This window comes from Elephas maximus, chromosome 3 (assembly GCF_024166365.1).
Source record: "Elephas maximus indicus isolate mEleMax1 chromosome 3, mEleMax1 primary haplotype, whole genome shotgun sequence".
Lineage (NCBI taxonomy): Eukaryota > Metazoa > Chordata > Mammalia > Proboscidea > Elephantidae > Elephas > Elephas maximus.
Window position 1 is genome coordinate 114051571 of NC_064821.1, and position 19831 is coordinate 114071401.

General features: G+C 39.9%; 1 protein-coding gene across 1 annotated transcript; it reads right to left on the minus strand.

The window, feature by feature from the left end:
* Window positions 1-18227: 18227 nt before the first annotated feature.
* DIRAS3 (DIRAS family GTPase 3) lies at window positions 18228-19546 on the minus strand. Its single transcript, XM_049875972.1, has one exon. The coding sequence runs from the start codon at window positions 19458-19460 to the stop codon at window positions 18750-18752; it is 711 nt and encodes a 236-aa protein (XP_049731929.1). The 5' UTR covers window positions 19461-19546; the 3' UTR covers window positions 18228-18749.
* Window positions 19547-19831: the final 285 nt, after the last annotated feature.

The following is a 19831-nucleotide window of genomic DNA, read 5'->3' on the forward strand; positions in this document are numbered from 1 at the left end:
TTGCAGACATAGACAAACTTATTCTCAAATTTATATGGAAGACACAGGACCTAGAATAGCTAAAATAATCTTGAAAAGAAGAATAAAGTATATATTAATTTCCTATGGCAGCTGTAACAAATTACTACAAATTTGGTGCCTTAAAACAATGCAAATTTATTCTCTTACAGTTCTGGAAGACCAAGTACAAAATCAATTTCAAGGTGTTGGCAGGGCTGGTTTCTTCTGGAAGCTCTAGGGGAGAATTTGTTCACTGTCTCAGCTTCTAGAGAGTGCTGGCATTCCCTGGTTTGTGGCTACATCTCTCCTATTTCTGCTACCATTGTCACATTGCCTTCTTTTCTGTAGTGAAAATCTCCCTCTGTCTCCCTTTTAGGAAGGCACCTTTGATTACATTTAAAGGCCACCCCGATCTTCTCATCTCAAGATCCTTAACTTCATCACATCCATAATGTTCTTTTGCCTTAGAAGCTAACTTCCACAGGTTCCAAGGATTAGGACCTGGATATCTTTGCAGAACATTATTCATGCCACCACAAAGTGGGAGGAATCATTCTACCTGGTATGAAGGTCCACTACATAGTCACAGTAATCAAGACAGTGTCATATTAGCGGAGAGATAGACAAATAGACCAATGGAACAGAATAGAGAACTCAGAAATAAACCCACAGAAACATGCCTAACTAGTTTTTGACAAAGATGAAAAAATAATTCAATGCGGGAAAAACAGCCTGTTCAATAAATGGTGGTAAAGCGATTAGACATCCACAGGCAAAAAAAAAAAAAAGAACCTTGACTTAATCTCACACCTTATACAAAAATTAACTCAAAAAGGATCATGAACTTAAATGTAAAGTGTTATACACACCAAAAAATACAGGAGAAAATATATTTGGAGCATAGGGCTAGGTGAATAATTCTTAGGCTTGTCAATAAAAGCACAATCCATAAAATAAAATTTGATAAATTGAACATCATGAAATTTGAAACTTTTTTCATGAACTTTTGCTCTGTGAAAGACCCTGCTAATAGGGTGAGAAGATAACCTACAACCTGGGAAAAAATATTTGCAAATCAACATACCTGCCAAATAAGTAGCATCTAGAATATATAAAGAACTCTCAAAACTCGGTAATAAAAAAACAAACAATCCAATTAGAAAATGGGCAAAAGACATGGACAGACCTTCCACTGAAGAGGATATACACAGAAGGTAAATAAGCACTTGAAAAAATGGTCAGCATCATTAGCCATTAGGGAAATTAAAACTAAAAACACAATGAGATATCACTATACACCCATCAGAATGACTAAAATGAAAATATTGACAGCACCAAATGCTTGCGAAGATGTGGAAAAACTGGGTCGTTCACACATTGTTGGTAGGAATGTCGTCAAATGGTACAGCCAATCTGGAAAACAGCTTGGCAGTTTGTTATGAAATTAAACATGTAGCTATCACATGAGTCAGCAATTGCACTTGTGAGCAAAGAAATAAAAACTTACATTTACACACACACACACACACACAAACTGTGCTTGAACGTTTATAGTAGCTTTGTTTGTAATAGCTGAAAACTGAAAACAACCCAGATGCCCTTTAGCAGATGTATGGTTAAACAACTACGGCAAATCCACACCACATAATGCTACTCAGGAATAAAAAAGAATGAACTATTGATATACACAACAACTTGAATGAATCTCAAGAAAAAAGTCAATCCAAAAAGGGCATACTACGTGGTTCCACTTGTTTGTAACATTCTTGAAACGACAAAATTATAGTGTCGGAGAACAGATTAGTGGTTGCCAGAAGTTAGGGCCGGAAGTAGGTGGGGGGTGATGGGGAGTAACTGTGATTATAACAGAGCAACACAAGGCATTCTGGTGGTGATGGATTTGTTTGTATCTCAACCGTGAGGGGACATTACATGAATCTATGCTTTTTTTTGTATGCTTGGGATAAAATTGCATAGAACTAAATGCACACACACACATACATTAGTACATGTAAAACTGGTGAAATCTAAGTAAGATCAGTGGGCTATATCAACGTCAATTTCTTGGTTGTGATACTATACTATAGTTATTCAAGATGTTACCATTGATGGAAACTGGGTAAAGGGCGAATAGGATCTCTCTGTATTACTTCTTACAACTCCATGTGAATCTATAATTATCTCAAAATAAAACGTTTAGAAAAATAAGCAAAACAAACTTAACATATCCTTAGTTCCTAAGTAGAACATTTAGAAATAACTCTGGAAACAAGTTTTTCTTTCTTAAGGGAGAGGCTTAAGTAAACCATAATTGTAAACGTTTTGTCTGCTTGTCAGAGAACACTCTGAAATGTAATGGAAATATAACAAGTCTGAAAAGGAAAGTATGTGCTGCAAAGTTCTTACCAACTCCTATATAAGAATGTTAAGTCTCTGGCCAAAATCCCAACTCAGATTTGCCAACTTTTGTAAACCAAGCATGTAGAACCTGCCCACATCCATAAATATAAATATCATTTTCTCCTTCACAAAAACTGATTTAAAATTCTATTACTTGCACTTTTTTTTATAGTTTAAAAACTGCCTTCACATGCAAAAACCTGTTTCATTCTCCTAGCCACCTGGTATGGTAGACAGAGCAGAATTTTTTGTCCTCTATTATAAAAATGAGGAAACTGAGGCTGAGAAGCGACTTGTTCAGACACGAGGCTAGAAAATTGTGAAGCTGGGAATGAAATATGAATCTTCTGACTTTTGGTTGATGATACTATTTGAAGGTAAGGACTAAGTCTTATAATTATTAGGGGGTTCATCTGGTGTGGGGGCAAAAGCAACAAATGTCATAGGTCTAAGGTTCAGCCTTTATGCCTGGTCAGATACAGCAGGGTCTACAATTAACTTGAACGTTAAGTCGGATTGTGCTTAGTGGCTTGGCTGAGAGTGTTGCTGCCAAGTGCCAGGAAAAGAAAGTAGGGAAGGCTTCTGACAGATGTGGCATTTATAAGATTTGAAGAATGCCTTCAATTTTGATATGTGACTCATTTAAGAAAAGAGAGAATTTCAGGCAGTGTCAATAAAGGTGCAGAGGCGGTAAAGAAGACAGAATAATGGATTCAGTGTCCCCAACCTCCTCCACCTCCACAGATATTACACCATAATGATAACGCTGAGGACCTCATCTCCCTGCCAACTCTTGGAAGCCCTTGGAACTTCATCCTTAGCATCAATGACCCTTCCAGCACCCTTATCCATAATCTCTCCTTATCGCCAACCTCTGTCATGTCTACTGCACTCCTGATAACCACATCACAGGCCTGAAGACAATGACCCTGTATACCTCATCACCACTCAGGGTTTCTCCAACTCCAAGGTCTGACTTTTCTCTAATGCTCCCTCTCTGAAGACAACCTCTTATTCCTTCATCTTCCCCTCTCCTTCCTCCTCACTCTCACAGAGCCTGCTTTTCCTCAAGCTTTACTTTCCCTGCTCTCTTAACTCAGAAGGTTTAGTTGCAATTACAAGGGGATTGGCTAGAAGGTACAATGATCTCAAAACAGGACACAAAAGTGCCAAATATGGAGGCCATTTACAGCCCAGGTCTGTTGGATCAGGTCTGATAGACTTGGATTTGAATATAGGCTTTTCCATCTACTAACCAACTGTGGAAACCCTGGTGGTGTAGTGGTTAAGTGCTACAGCTGCTAACCAAGAGGTCGGCAGTTCAAATCCACCAGGCGCTCCTTGGAAACTCTATGGGGCAGTTCTACTCTGTCTTACAGGTCGCTATGAGTCGGAATTGACTCGACGGCAGTGGGGTTTTAACCAACTGTAGTCTACTATAATTTATATTCTTACCATTACAAACTACCAAAAAACCAAACCCACTGCTGTTGAATCGATTCCAACTCATAGCAACCCTACAGGACAGAGAAGAACTGCCCCATAGAGTTTCCAAGGAGCACCTGGTGGATTTGAACTGCCGACCTCTTGGTTAGCAGTCGTAGCACTTAACCACTATGCCACCAGGGTTTCCCCATTATAAAGTAGATATCATTAATTAAATATTTGTTATTAACTGAATGCTTACTTAACATGCACTATTTCATTTAATCCACTCCCTGTCAGTTCGTCATACTGTGATGGCTTGTGTGTTGCTGTGATGCTGGAAGCTATGCCATCAGTACTCAAAGTATCAGCAGGGTTATTCATGGCGGACAGGTTACAGTGGAGTTTCCAGACTAAAACAGACTAGGAAAAAAGGCCTGGTGATCCACTTCTGAAAATTAGCTGATGAAAACTCTGGATCACACCAAAGCATTGTTCAATTTTCTTGCTTTGTATACTTTGCAAAAAGGGAAAAATTACTGGAAAATGACATTATGTTTGAGGAAGTAGAGGGCCAGTGAGAGTGTGGGAGACTGTTGGTGAGACAAATTGGCACAATCAACTCAAGGATATACTCAAACATGCTGGCGATCATGAGGATGATGTAGAACTGGGCAACACTTTGTTCTGTTGTACATAAAATTGCCATGAGTCAGAGTCACCTCGATGGCAGCTATCTATTATTTCATTTAATGCTAAGAAGGGTCCTACATTAGGTAGCTAGTTTATGACCGTACAAATAATACTATTTTATAATGGTAAGAATATAATAAATAAGTTATCATTATAATATAATTACTTTTTCAAGAAGTTTCTGCTATAGGGAAGGAGCAAAAATAATAGTTTTAGCAGGCATCAAGATAAGAAGAAGGTGCCTTTAGGATGGGAGAGACTTGAGAATGTTTCCTTATAGGCAGGAAGGAAAGCACCAGCAGAGAGATTGGCTAGAGATGCAAAAAACAACCTGGAGGATCTGATTCACAAGGCCAAGTTCCAGAGCGGCTGGAATATGTGGGTCAAAGGCACCCAGGCAGAGAGATTCACCTTTGATAGGATGAAGTCTACCTCTTTCTCTGTGATCTGAGGTAAGGAGGAGAAGATGCAATGCAACTACAGAGAAATAGTGGGTAGGAAGGGAACTGAGGGGTCAGATGTAATGACTGAATTTCCTCTACAAAGACATCTGTGGGTAGTTGATGGGAGAAGGCTTTGGGATGTGAGGGAAACCTGACAAACACAACCTCAAGCCAGGTGATCAAGATGAAATTTAATGATGGTAAATCATATTGTTAATATGTACCCTTGATGTGATGTGATGAGAATGGCACTTTGCCCTGTAGCCTTCCTCCTGAAAACACATTATCCCAGTCTAATCACAAGAAAAACATTAGACAAATCTCATTCTATAAAATATCTGTTGAGGAGAATTCTACAAAATACCTGACTAGTAATCTTTTAAAAATGTTATGATCATTAAAAATGAGGAAATTCTGAGTAATTATCATAGCCCAGAGGAGCCTTGAGAGACATGACTATTAAATGTAATGTAGTATTCTGGATGGGATCCTGGAACAGAAAAAGGACATTAAGGAAAAACAAAAACTTGAATTGTGTCCCCTAAAATATATGTCAAATTGGCTAGGCCATGATTCCCAGTATTGTGCAGTTGTCCTCCATTTTGTGATCTGATGTAATTACCCCATGTGTTGTAAATCCTGACCTCTATAATGTTAATGAGGCAGGATTACAGGCAGTTATTTTAATGAGGCAGGACAGAATCTACAGGATTAGGTTGTATTTTGAGTACATCTCTTTTGAGATATAAAAGAGAGAGGCGAGTAGAGAGGAGAAGGACCTTCTACCACCAAGAAAAAAGAGCCGGGAGCAGAGCGTGTCTTTTGGACCCCAGGGTCCCTGCCCTGAGAAACTCCTAGACCCAGGGGAAGATTGATGACAATAAGCCTCCTAAACTTTGAGAGAATAAATTTCTGTTTGTTAAAGCCATCCACTTGTGGTAATTCTGTTACAGCAGCACTAAAAACTAAGTAATTATCAATGCACCTTGATTGTATGTTTGATCAATTTCAGTCTGCAGATGTTGGTAAAAATCTTCAATTTCTTCATCTTTGGCCTTTGTGGTTGGTGAGTAAATTTGAATAATAGCTGTATTAACCGTTCTTCCTTGTAGGCGTACGGCTATTATCCTATCACTGACAGCACTGCACTTCAGGATAGATCTTGAAAGGTTCTTTTTGACAACTAACGCAACATCATCCCTCTTCAATTTGTCATTCCTGGCATAGCAGACGATATGATTGTCTGATTCAAAAAGGCCAACACCAGTCCATTTCAGCTCACTAATGCCTAGGACATGGATATTTATGCCTTCCATTTCATTTTTGACAACTTCCAATTTTCCTAGATTCATACTTCGTATATCCCACTTTCCTATTATTAATGGATGTTTGCAGCTGTTTCTTCTCATTTTGAGTAATGCCACATCAGCAAATGAAGGTCCTGAAAGCTTTACTCCACCCATGTCATTAAAGTCTACTCTACTTTGAGGTGACAGCTCTTTCCCAGTCATCTTTTGAGTGCCTTCCAACCTGAGGGGCTCATCTTCTGACAGTATATCAGACAATGTCCCACTGCTATTCATAATATTCTCACTGGTGAATTTTTTCAGAAGTAGACTGCCAGATTTCATCTTACTTGGATTCACAATCAATACCCATGGAAGCAGAAGTCAAGAAATCAAATGATGCATTGCATTAGGCAAATCTGCTGCAAAAGACCTATTTAAAGTGGTAAAAGCAAAGATGTCACTTTAAGGGCTAAGGTGCACCTGACCCAAGCCATGGTTTTTCAATCGCCTCATATACATGTGAAAGCTGGACAATGAATAAGGAAGACCAAAGAAGAATTGATGCATTTGAATTATGGTGTTGGTGAAGAATATTGAATATACCATGGACTGCTAGAAGAATGAAGAAATCTGTCTTGGAAAAAGTACAGACAGAATTCACATTAGAAGTGAGAATGGCAAGGCTTCGTCTCACACATTTTGGACATGTTATCAGGAGGGACCAGTCCCTAGAGAAGGACATAATGCTTAATAAAGTAAAAGGTCATCGAAAAAGAGGAAGACCCTCAATGAGATGGATTGACACAGTGGGCTGCAACAATGGGCTCAAGCATAGCAACAATTGTGAGGATGGTGCAAGACCAGGCGGTGTTTTGTTCTGTTGTACATAGAGTCTGTATGAGTCAGAGCTAACTCAATTGCACCTAACAACAAAGATAACTAAGACACGGAATAAATCTAAATTAACTATAGACTTTAATTAGTAAAAATGTATCCATACTGGTTCATTAATTGTGACAGATGTGCCATACTGAGTGTGGGTATATAGGAACTCCCTGTACTATATTCACAATAATTCTGCAGTCTAAAACTCTTCTAAAATTAAAGTTTATTTGAAAAATAATAGGAAAAAAACTAATGACTAGCAGTATCCTAACCATTCTGTGGGCCAAATACAATTCACTTGGATTTGGCCCTGGGATCATCATCAGCTTGCAGCCTCTGGAGATGAGTCTCCCTTCTTTCTTGGATTGCATGGGTTCTCCAGAGGAGTAAAACCAGTAAAGTATATATAAAAATATATACAGAGAGATTTATTTCAAGGAAATGGCTCATGCAATTGTGGAGGCTTGGTAAGTCCCAAATCTGTGGGTCAGGTGGCAGATCGGAGGTTTCTGCTGACTCATGTGGTTGCAGAAGCTGACAATCCCCAAATCTGAAGGTTAAGTGGCAGGCTGCTGGCTCACAGGGTTACAGGAGCTGGTGAATCCAAAATCTGTGGGTCAGGCAGCAGGTTGAAGGCTTCTCATGTCCTAAGAACCAGAGGTCAGAGTTTGACAACATGAATGCAGGATTGGGAAGAGAGAGAGTAAACTCTGCTGGAACATTGGATGTGGGCCACACCCCCAAGAAACTCCCCTTTCAACTGATTGGCTGTTCACATCAGATCACAAAATGTAGGATGACTAGGTAATATCTGCCAAACCGCTGAGAATCGTAGTCTAGCCAAGCTGACACATAACACTAACCATCACACACATCCTCTGTGCTAATGTCCTACCAGGCCATGGCTATCTCCCCTGAATCCTCCACCCTTTTTTCTGTTGTTTTTTTCCTTTAACACTTTGTGAACAGCATATTATCTGTCACATAATCAGTGCCTAGTAGATGAAAATAAGCATGCTCAAATCTCTCCCATCTTGAAAAATTATCCTGCTGAAGATTATTGAAGTATGTATATTATGATTATAATTATGGCACACATACATAGACAGAGACACAAAGGGCAAAATAATGGAGGCAAATATATTGACATACTGACAGTGATGGTTTAGGGGGTGGTATCTTTTTTATCTTTTGCTATCAGAAAGTAAGAAAAAACTCTAAACAACAACAACGAACCCAAACAACACAAAACAAAATAAAAAACTCCACAGTGATAGGGTATGTGAAAGGGACACAGGAGCTAATCCAAAGAGCTTCCAATGAAAGAAATCTTTGGTTTGGCTCCTCCTTTTATTAAATTCAACAAATATTGAGCTTTCACTATGCATAAAGCACTGGTATAGGCACTTGAAATACAGCAGTGAATAAAATAAATTCCTTGCTTTTATGGAGTTTGCATGCTAACAGAGGAGATTAACAATAGACAAAAATAGTTAAAAACATGTTATGATGAAGACACATGTGTGTATGTGTGTGTTTGTATGTGTACACACACCCTATAGCATCCTGAATTATGGGACGGTCGTATAGAATTACATGTGTCCAAACACTCATTCAATCAGTCAAATGATTTTGCTCTAATTAAGTCCCCAAGATCCAGTCCTTGCCCCTATGGAATCTAAGGAGGAGAGACAAGACATAAAGAGCATGGTGGGAGAAATTGCTTCTGTTGAACTAATTTTTCCTGTAGCTATTTTTCAAAATTACGGTAATGTGATTTTATTACTTTTATAATTGAAAAAAATAATTAAATTTCCTTCTACGCTCTTACATCATCCTCTAATAGCTATTCTATCCTCCTCCTCCTTTTCACAGAGAGGTGTTAAAATTTCAGCCTGCACTCATTGTTTCCACGTCCTCTTTGTTTTGTTCATTCTTCAATTCTCTGCAATCTGTGCCACTGAAACTGCTTTAAGATATCAATAATCTTCTAACTACCAAATCTGAAGTGAGATCCTTTGTAAGAAGCATATTATTGGGTCATGTGCTTTAATGCAATTTCCAATCTCTGTGTTGTAATTGGTATAGTTAAATCATTTGCATTTGAGAGAATTATTGATATCTTAGAGCTTAAGCCTGCCATTTCATTGTTTTGTTTCCTCTGCTGCTTGCTCCTTTCTTTCTCTTTTTTTGCCTTCCTGTGGGTTACTAGGGAGCCCTGGTGGTATGTATAGTGGTTAAGAGCTCGGCCACTAATCAAAAGGTCAGCTGTTCAAATCCACCAGCCGCTCCTTGAAAACCCTATGGGGCAGTTCTGCTCTGTCCTATAGGGTCGCTGTGAGTCAGAATCGACTCCACAGCAACAGGTTTGATTTTGGTGGGTTATTTGAATATTTTTAGGATTCCATCTTGGTTAATTTAGAATGCTTTTGATTATATGACTTTGTACAGTTTTGTAAGTGATTGCTTTGGGTATTACAATATACATATGTAACTTATCACAGTCTACTGGTATAGAAGTTTTACCACGTCAGTTGGAGTGTAGAAATCTTGCTTTAAGTTCATTTGCCCTTTCTACTTTTAACATACAGTTTGTCTTAAATATTTCCTCTACATGTGTTGAGCACCACGTCAGATGATGTTATTTTTGCTTTAACCATCAAATATGATTTAAGAAACTCAGGAGAAAATTTAAGCTATAAACAGCTACATTAAAAAAGGAGATCGCAAGTCAATAATGTAAGTTTTCACCTTTAAGAAGCTAGGAAATAAAAGCAAAATAAACCCAAATCAAATGGAGGGAAATAATAAAGATTAGAGTAGAAATAACCAAAATAAAGAATAGAAAAACAATAAAGAAAATAAAAGAAAGAAAAGGTTGGCTCTTTGAAAAGATCAACAAAACTGACAAACTTTTAGGTAGACTGTTTTTTCTTGCGTTTTAGCATGCCTTGTAATTTTTTTGTTGTTGTTGAAAGCTAGATATGATATATTGGATCACTGGCACTGAGGTAAGCAGTCCATTAGTGTGTAGGTTTATGTTAATATCGCTAGGAGGTGGACTGTGTTTAATGTTTGCTATAGCTGTGAGTTCAAAAGGCTTCAAATTCCTTTAGTGTCCTTGTCTTTGTCTCCAGTTTTCTTTGGATTTCCTTAAGAACTTATCCTGCAGTAGAGTCTCTACCATGAATCTCTTTCAGCTTTAATCCACTGTTATTAAATTGGAGCCTTGTTGATGTATTGGCGGGGTGAGGGGAGGAGAAGCATTGTATAATATTATGTTAAATCTGTTTTTTAGTGGTTCCCTGTCTCTGGTCTATGACTTTCACAAGGGCTTCCTAGGTTTTTCCTTTCCTTAGGCGAGATGGGAAGACTAGAGGGGCTTGAATTGGCCTTTTATTGCCCTTCATCCCTGCATGGAATAAGGCTCTTTTCTCCTGGAGAGTAAGGTTTTGTTATGGAGAAAGCTCTGGATGTGTCTCACAAGGGCTATATTTCCCCTCTGGAGCCCTGTCGGCCCAGTGTTTATGAGCTACAGCTACTAACCAAAAGGTCAACAGTTTGAATCCACCAGCCACTCCTTGGAAACCCTATGGGGTGGCTCTACTCTGCCCTGTAGGGTCACTATGAGTCAGAATCTACTCGATGGCAACAGGTATCTTTCCCTTCCCCTAGCCTGAGAGATGAGGGAATTTTTCTCAGCTGTTTACCATGAGAATCTGGTGGATTTCCTTTCTGGAAGTAAGACCCCCGAGAATATGGGAGCCCCCTTAAGACTTCAGCCTCCATGAGTTTTCTCACTCTCTTATGAGTCTACACTCAGCCTCCAGAAATTCAACAAAATTACTGTTTACGTTTTCTTACCAGTTTATGACTCCAGTAGCTTCTGCTCCAGGTAAGCCAATCTTGGCTTTGATTTCCTGGGTTTGCCTTTCTCTCCAGGTTTTGGGGTGGCAATTTGTGCTGGAACTTCAATTCTTTGATAAGTCCAAGAAAAATCACTAATTTTCAGCTTGTTCAGATTTTTTATTGTTGTAAAGATGGAAGTGATCAATTCAAGTTAAAAAGTAGAAAAACTGGGCAAAGAATTTAAATAGACATTTCTCAAAGGAAGACACACAGCTGGCCAAAAAATACATGAAACGATTCTCAATAGCATTAGCCTTTGGGAAATGCAAACCAAAACCACAATGAAATACCACTTCACACATACTAGGATGGTTCAAAAAAAAAAAAAAAAAAACAAGTATTGACAAGGATGTGGAGAATTAGAAACTTTACACATTGCTTGAGGAGTTGTCAAATGGTGCAGTCATCGTAGAAAACAGTCTGGCAGTTCCTCAAAATGTCCAACAGAGTTTTCATGTGACCCAGCAATTCCAGTCCTAGTTATATATTCAAGGAATTAAAAACACATGTCCACAAAAAGCATGTACATGAATGCTCATATCAGCATTATTCATAATAGCCAAAAAGTGTAAACAACCCAATGGTCCATCAGCTGGTAAATGGATAAAGCAAATGTGGTACACCCATACATGGAATACTATTTAGCCATAGAAAGGAATGAAATACTGATACAAGGATGAACCTTGAAACCATCATACTCAGTAAAAGATGCCAGACATGATAGGCCACATGTTGATCAGGAAATAAAGATGAGTACTAGTAAATACAAGCTTTTTTTTTTTTTTTTTGGAGTCATTAAAATGTTCAAATATTAGATAGTGGTGGTGGGTGCACAACTCTGTGACTATACTAAAGATCACTTAATTATACACTCTAAAGGGATGAATTTTGTGGTCTGTGAATTTTATGTCAAAGCCGTTATTTAAAAAAATTTTTGAGAAATAGTCTATTATTTTTACCCTTACTTTTGTTCATTTCTTTTTTCCATTCTGAATTTCTAAGCCTTGTTTGTTCGTATTTTCTTTTTGTTTGAAAAACATTCTTTAACTATTCTTTATGTGTAGTTTTGCTAGAAAAACCTTCTCTCAGTTTATATTAGTCTAGAAATGTCTTTGTTTTCCCTTTATTCCTGAAGGATAGTTTCTCTGGATATGGAATTCATGGTTGGTAGTTTTTTTTTTCCTTTCAGTCCTGTAAAAGTGTTGTGCCACTCTCTTCTGGTCTTCATGTTTCAGATGAGCAATTTGTTGTCATTCAAACTGGTGTTCCCTGATTAGTAGCATCATTTCTCTCTGACTGCTTTCTGGACTTCTTCTTTGTCTTTAGTTTGCAAAAGTTTAAATATGATGTGTCTAAGTGTGGCTGTATCTAGGTGTTGACTTATTTTATTTGGGATTTACTAAGCTTCTTGAATCTGCATATTTATATCTTTCAGCATATTTGAGAAGTTTTCAGCCATTATTTCTTTTAATACTATTTCAGCCCCCTTTTCTTTCTGAGACATGAATGATACAAATATTGGAACTTTTGTTACTGTCCCACAAGGCCTGAGACTGTATTCACTACTTCTCAGTCTGTTTTCTCTCTGCTGTTCATATTGGGTACATATCTATTGATCTATCCTCAAGTTCACTGATTTCTATTCTCTCATCTCTGTCATTGAGCCCATCTAGCAAGATTTTGGTTATTGTATTTTTCAGGTCCATAATTCCCAATTTTTTTTTTAACTTGTATTTATTTCCTGAGAGTTTCTGTATTTTCATTTAAAATGTATTATAATTGCATGCTGAGTCATTTTTATAATGGTTGCTTTGCAATTCTTGTCAGATAATTCCAACCTCTGATTCATCTTGGTGTTGGTGTCTGTTGATTTTCTTTACTCACTCAAGTTGCGATTTTCCTGGTTCTTGGTATGACAAGTCATTTTCTATTGTATCCTGACCATTTTGATTATTATATTATGAGACTCTGGATCCTAATCTTCTTCTTCTTTTTTTTTAATTTTTTTAGCAGACATTCCCCTATTAAGGTGTAGTGCGAAAGTGAGGTAGATATGTATTTTCCACTTTCTGTGGGTTCCACCAATACCACTCCATCAAAAGTGGAGTGCTTACTCACACTGCCTCTTTGCAGAAGGGTGGAGAGGAAGATCAGTTCCCCCTCAGCCTCACTGACACATTCCCAGAAAAGGGGGTCACAGACTCGTATTGTCTCATTGGGGTGTAAGCTCGTCTCCCCACTGGGCCTCAGTGATGGGGAGAAGAGGGAGTGGAGTACCAACTAGCTCCACCTTGCACAGCCTTATTCCATTTCATTGATACCATATGTGTGTGGAGGCTGTACACTGATGACTGCGGGGTGGGGGAGTGATGAAGAACTAGAGTTTTTGCTCTACTTTGCACTACCTCATTCACTCTGGTTGCTGCCAGGTGGGAATAGAGTTTCAGCTCCCCACTGAGCACGTACTGACACTATCCTGTCAGGGGAATCTGAGCATTAGCTCCCTGCTCAGCTCCATCGACACCACTCAACTAGAAGGAATCTGCCATCATGGGATAGAAAGAGGGTTAGCTCCCTGCTCTGCTCTGTACCAATAGCTCTAGGCAGGAAGATCAGAGCACTACAACCTGCCTGCTTCCAAGGGCAGGATGTGGTGGGTGGAAAATCAGTTCCCTGTAGAGGGAGGGAGTGGATTTTTCCTGTTGGTGTTTGTCTGAAGTAAGGAAGGTATTGTCAAAAAGCATTTCTGTTGTTAGGCAACTCTTTTCCTGCTCCTCTGGATAGGGGGAAATGGCTTGGAGCTTTTTTTTTGTCATGCCTGTTGTGGTTTTGGCTAGAGGCTTCTGTAGTGCCCTGTGCTGAGCATGTTGTTGTTGTTAGGTGCCGTCAAGTCAGTTCTGACTCATAGAGACCTTATGTACAACAGAACAAAATATTGCTCAGCCGTGTGCCACCCTCACAATCATTGTTATGCTTGAGCCCATTGTTGCAGCCACTGTGTAAATCCATCTCATTGAGGGTCTCCCTCTTCCTTGCTCACCCTCTACTTTGCCAAGCATGATATCCTTCTCCAGGAACTGATCCCTCCTGATAACATGTCCAAAGCATGTGAAACATATTTTCACCATCCTTGCTTCTAAGGAGCATTCTGGCTGTACTTCCAAGACAGGTTTGTTTGTTCTTTTGGCAGTCTCTGGTATATTGGATAGTCTTTGCCAACATTACAATTCAAAGGAGTCAATTCTTCTTCAGTCTTCCTTATTCACTGTTCAGCTTTCACATGCATATGAGGTGATTGAAAACACAGTGGCTTGAGTCAGGCGCACCTTAGTCTTCAAGGTGATACCTTCACTTTTTAACACTTCAAAGAGGTCTTTTGCAGCATATTTGCCCAATACAATGCATCTTTTGATTTCTTGACTGCTGCTTCCATGGGGGTTGATTGTGGATCCAAGTAAAATGGATCCATGCTGAGCATAAGTGAGAGATAACAGGGAAACCCAGGGAACTCACCTGTTGTGTCATTTCTTAAGTCCTAGGCAGTTCACTTTTTCCCACCTTTAAGTATTTTCCTTTGCTTTTTGTTGTGTTATGTCTAGAGTTTTTTAGAAGTAAGAGGGAGGACCTGGGAGGAACTCCATCTTGGTTGGCTAGAACTAGAAATCTCTCCTAACTGCTAAAATCTGAGCAACATTTTCGAAAACTCATTTTATCCTATTTTGGAAGGGAATGGGATTGGGGGGGTGCGGCTCTGATTGTATGCTTTTCCTTAAAACTCATTTCTCCTTTAGCATTTATAACTGCATATTGTGCATTTCCTTCTATCTTCTGGTCACTTCTAAGAGTCCTTCTGGTGCAGTGGTTAAGAGCTCAGCTGCAAACCAAAAGGTCAGCAGTTCAAATCTACCAGGTGCTCCTTGGAAACCCTATGGGGCAGTTCTATTCTGTCCTATAGTGAGTTGGATTAGACTCAATGGCAATGGTTTTTTTTTTTTTTTTTTTTTGATAAGAGTCCTTCACAGTTTCCTTTTGTTGGCAGCTTCCTAAGTGCCCATGTTCCCCAGGATTCTCTCCTAAATCCTTTAATCTTGTCCTCTTATTTCTCCCTCCACAACCTCACCACCAGCTATATGCTGAAAACTCAGAGACCATTGTCCTCAGTCCTCAATTCCAGCCCCGTTCCTCTCTGGAAACTTCTACCTGGCTGTCCTAGTAATTATGTGGTCCAAAATGTAGCTTATTATCCACATGTACATGTGCAAATAAGTGTTCCCCCAAACTGGCTGTTCTTTCTGCATTTCTGAACTTGGTTAATGCCCCTGCAACCCAGCCCACTGAGAAACTTGGCAGTCACCTTAATTTTTCCCTCTCTCCCAAATTTCATAGATCACCAAGCTCTGGCCATTCTACTAAAACAGCTCTCAAATTCAACTCTTTCTCTCGATGCCCTCTGACAATGCATAGAGCATTTACTCAAAACCTCATTCCTGGGCTATTTTAATAGCTGCCTAGTTTGTCTACCTGCCTCTCTTCAGTGCATCTTCCTTGAGGATCCAGAAAAATCTTTTTTAAATGCAAATATGATCAAGTCTGCCTAAATCCTTGAGCAATTACCCATTATCTCTAAAGAATGAATTCTCACCTCTAACTTTTCAGGCTCATCTTCCATAATTTGCTCTGTTCATTCCAGGCCACATGCTGGTGACCCCTCAAACCTCACGCTTTGTCTATGGCTTTGTACACACTGCAGTTTCTGAAATGTCTTCCTCTCCTTCCCTCACCCACATCTGCCCCGGCTAAACTAACTCCTAAACAAAAAAAACCCATTGCTGTTGAGTTGATTTTGACTTACAGTGACCCTGTAGGACAGAGAACTTCCCCATAAGGTTTCCAAGGCTGTAATCTTCACAGAAACAGACTGCAACATCTTTCTCCCACAGAGAGCCTGGTAGGTTTGAACCGCTAACCTTTCAGCTAGTAGCCAAGCACTTAACTGAGCCACTAAAACCAAAACTCAAACCAAATCCATTGACATAAGGTTGATTCCGACTCATAGCAACCCTATAGGACAGAGTAGAACTGACCCATAGGGTTTCCCAGGAGCACATTTGAACTGCTGACCTTTTGGTTAGCACTTAACCACTATGCCACCAGGGGTTCCACTAGTCACTTAAAAAAAAAAAACCCATTGCCATCCAGTTGATTCCGCTTCTTAGCAACCCTATAGGACAGAGTAGAACTGCCCCATAGAGTTTCCAACGAGTGCCTGGTGGATTCAAACTACCCACATTTTGGTTAGCAACTGTAGCACTTAACCACTACACCGCCAGGGTTTCCATTATGCCACTAAGGCTCCTTAAACCACCTCCTACTAGACCTAAAAGATTCCAGTAACGTGACATCTTCTGGGAAAACTTTGCTGACTCCTCATGCAAAGTGCTTCTCTTCCCTATTCTAAAATATCCTACACTTGCAATTGTTGATTTACTTCTTTGGCTCCCATTCTGGATTCTAGGGAGGGTCTGTGGAAGCTTCCCTCTTCATCTCTATGTAATATAGAAAGTAGAAAGGTAGGTTATTTGCCCTTTTAACTGGTCATCTTAGAAAGGTAGTGTACCAGAGTGGTTAAAATCATGGACTCTGGGGCAGAATACCTGGCTCTGCCTCTTGCTTGTTTTGCAAGGCTTATCAGTGCACCCTTCAGCAAAATGAGTCTGACAGTATCCACTTCACTGGATTTCTGTGAGCGTTAAACGATACCCTGTAGAACATTGTCTGGCATAAAGGAAGGTTTTATGTTTGCTTTTATAATATAATGTAGAACATTGGCATGTAGGTATACTATATGTTTGCTATCGTTATGTTGCAGTGTTATTTTTTTACTAAGCATTACCTGAAACATTAAAAATATGTTTTCCTTTTCTAAAGATTAATATTTACCACTCAAACCCTTAGTAATCCCTTTGTTCATCAACAATGACTATGTTACAATTTTCAGAGAATTCTGGAAATTAGCCAAATTAGAGTATTTTCCTTTTAGAAATGGAATTACTCCATTAAGAACTTTAGCTAAGAATTATTTTTTTTAAATAGAATACAAAAAAAGCAATACAGTAGAACCACGTAGATATTTTCTAATGATTGAGAATAATTGTTTCCAAAAGAGGGAAAATCATAAATATTTTGAAAGGAGCCCCTGCATAGATTTTCTAAGCTCAAAACTCTGTCTACACCACTGTGAAATAGATGTTTATAATTCCTTCTCAACAGTATGCTTCTTTCCTAGAAATAAAGTTATAAGAGACCATCTTAAGAAACACAGACATTACTCAATATTTTTGAATAATAAATGTTTTATGGAAAAATCACCAGATTAAGAGCCTCCCTTCCCTAAATTTGAAAAAAAAAAAAAACCTCAAAGGGACACAAGTAAATATGTATTTCCTCACTCCAAAAACAAAAAACTATGCTTAAATATAAAAATCCATAAAATGAATCTTTTAAAAACTCCTTAAGGAGTTGTTTTTCAAATTTCAAATCCCACTCATTACTCCCCTTACCTTGCATCCCCCTCTCTGCCCCCTGCCTCCTGTATTTCTTGAGAAAGGCTTTTGTGGCTGCCAAACTTTGAGGTGTGCCTTTTACCTGCTAAGGAGCCCTGGTGGTGCAGTGGTTAAGTGCTCTGCTGCTAACAGAAAAGTTGGCAGTTCAAATCCACCTGCTCTGTGGGAGTCTGTAAAGTTTACTGCCTTAGAAATCCCATGGGGAAGTTCTGCTCTGCCCTTTAAGGTCGATTGGCTCTAAGGGCAATGGGTTAGGTTTTCTTGTTTTTTAGCTGCTATCTCCAAGGCAGCAACACGGCGAGGATCCTCTTCAAAGATGCCTGATGTTTTAGATGTCAGTCCAGGAAACGTTATGGACACAAACAGCTCTGTACTGTAGGGAGCTCTTAAGAACCTTGCATTGACTAATTTCAAGAGGGCTGGGTCATCCTTGCCTGAAAATTCTTATCACAGACCTTTCCAGGTGTGGTTGAAATTCTTACACAATTGGTAAGTTTTTGTTGTTGCTGTCAGGCGAAAAAGAAATCATTAGAGCCGATTACATGCAAGAATAGCTTTATTGAATTAGAGAATTGTTACACTTTTTCCTTAAACGGCTATGTGGAATACTCAAACATTTTTAAATAACTCAGAAAACTAGTACATCTTTGGTAAGGATGTCCCACTTTCATAATTTTCTCTGTCCCCACCCCCATGAGCAGCTATAGAATATTCATTTAATTTCTTGTTTAGTGTATATATTTTTTTCACAGCAATTTGTCAAAGCAGTGGAAGGAGTGTTATTAGGCTGACAGGATTTGAAAATACACAATAATAGGATTACAAGAAGGGATGTGGCATCTTTTGGTTCATTTTGCATTTCCTTTTCTTTTTAAAACATTTCTCTAAAGTCTGTCCAGATCCTATTGTGAAAATGTATACTGCTCTTTTTTTTTTTTTTTTCTCATTTCAAGGTTTTAACCATCTGAATTCTCTTACCTGGGGGGAAAAGGCTATTACAGGGGACATTTATTGAGATTTGATTGTTACAGACCAAATCACAGCACAAAATCAATTACGTATAGGTGACACATTATGCTGGGATTAGTCCATGGTTTCTGCGCAGGTAAGGACAGGCAAGTTGGGCTCCTAAGGCTGGAGGCTCACATGATAAGGCACTTGTCCAAGGTCTTCTCCTTATCCTTCTTTGATTTCTTCTTGGGAGCCGGGGGGTTGGGAGCGGGCTTAGTTTCCTGGTCCAGCAGCAGGCAGAACAGCTCCTTCACATTGAAGTCGGTCTTGGCCGAGGTCTCCACAAAGATGCAATTCCAGTCCAGCGCGTAGATGGCGCCATCCCGCAGGCTCAGCTCGCGGCCGCTCTCATCGCACTTGGCGCCCACCAGCACGATCGGGATCTTAGGCATGTTGTCACCTTTGATCTCGCAGATCAGGTTATAGAAGTCCTTTAGCTCCTCCAGGGTCTCCTTCTTGGTGACTGAGTAGACCAGGATGAAAGCATGGCCCTTGGCAATGGCCAGGCGCTTCAGGCCCGGGTACCGCTGGCCTCCAGTGGTGTCGGTGATGTGCAGGGCGCCCACTTTGTTGTTGCAGCTCACCACCTGGCGGTAGGTGTCTTCAATAGTCGGCAGGTAGGTGTCACGGAAGGTGCCGCGCACCCATCTCTGCACCAGCGCGCTCTTACCCACGCCCGAGGAGCCGAGCACCACCACGCGGAATTCTTTGTACCTCTTCTGAGGCATGAAGGCGCGGATGACAAGCAGGGTCGGCAGAGGATTCAGCCGTCGCGCCACCCGTTCCTTGAAGTTAGAGGAGCCGTTGGCCGTTGTCGGGACTGAATCCGGAGAGGGGGGCATAGATTCTGTGGAAGTTAGCCGCTGGTAGCGAAAGCCTAGGAAGGAAGAAAGGGAGAGTGAGCGATGGGATCCGAACCTGGCACGGAGTCAGGGCGTCTACCTGGTCAGCTGCTCCCTGGAGATGGAGATCACGGAGGATGCTGGCGAGGGTCCACTCTGAAATACAAACAGGAAACAGAAAAAACAGGCTGTATCTGGGAGAACACGCACGTTGGGGGCTGGGTAGGGTCGCGAGTCTGCGCTGGCTGAGTTACCCGCCAGGAATACGCATCAGCCTTGGCGATTTGCAAACCACAGTTAATGAAAAGGGGAAGATCCACTTTTTTATTATTTTTTTTTAATACTATGATTTAATCCTCACTACAACTCTT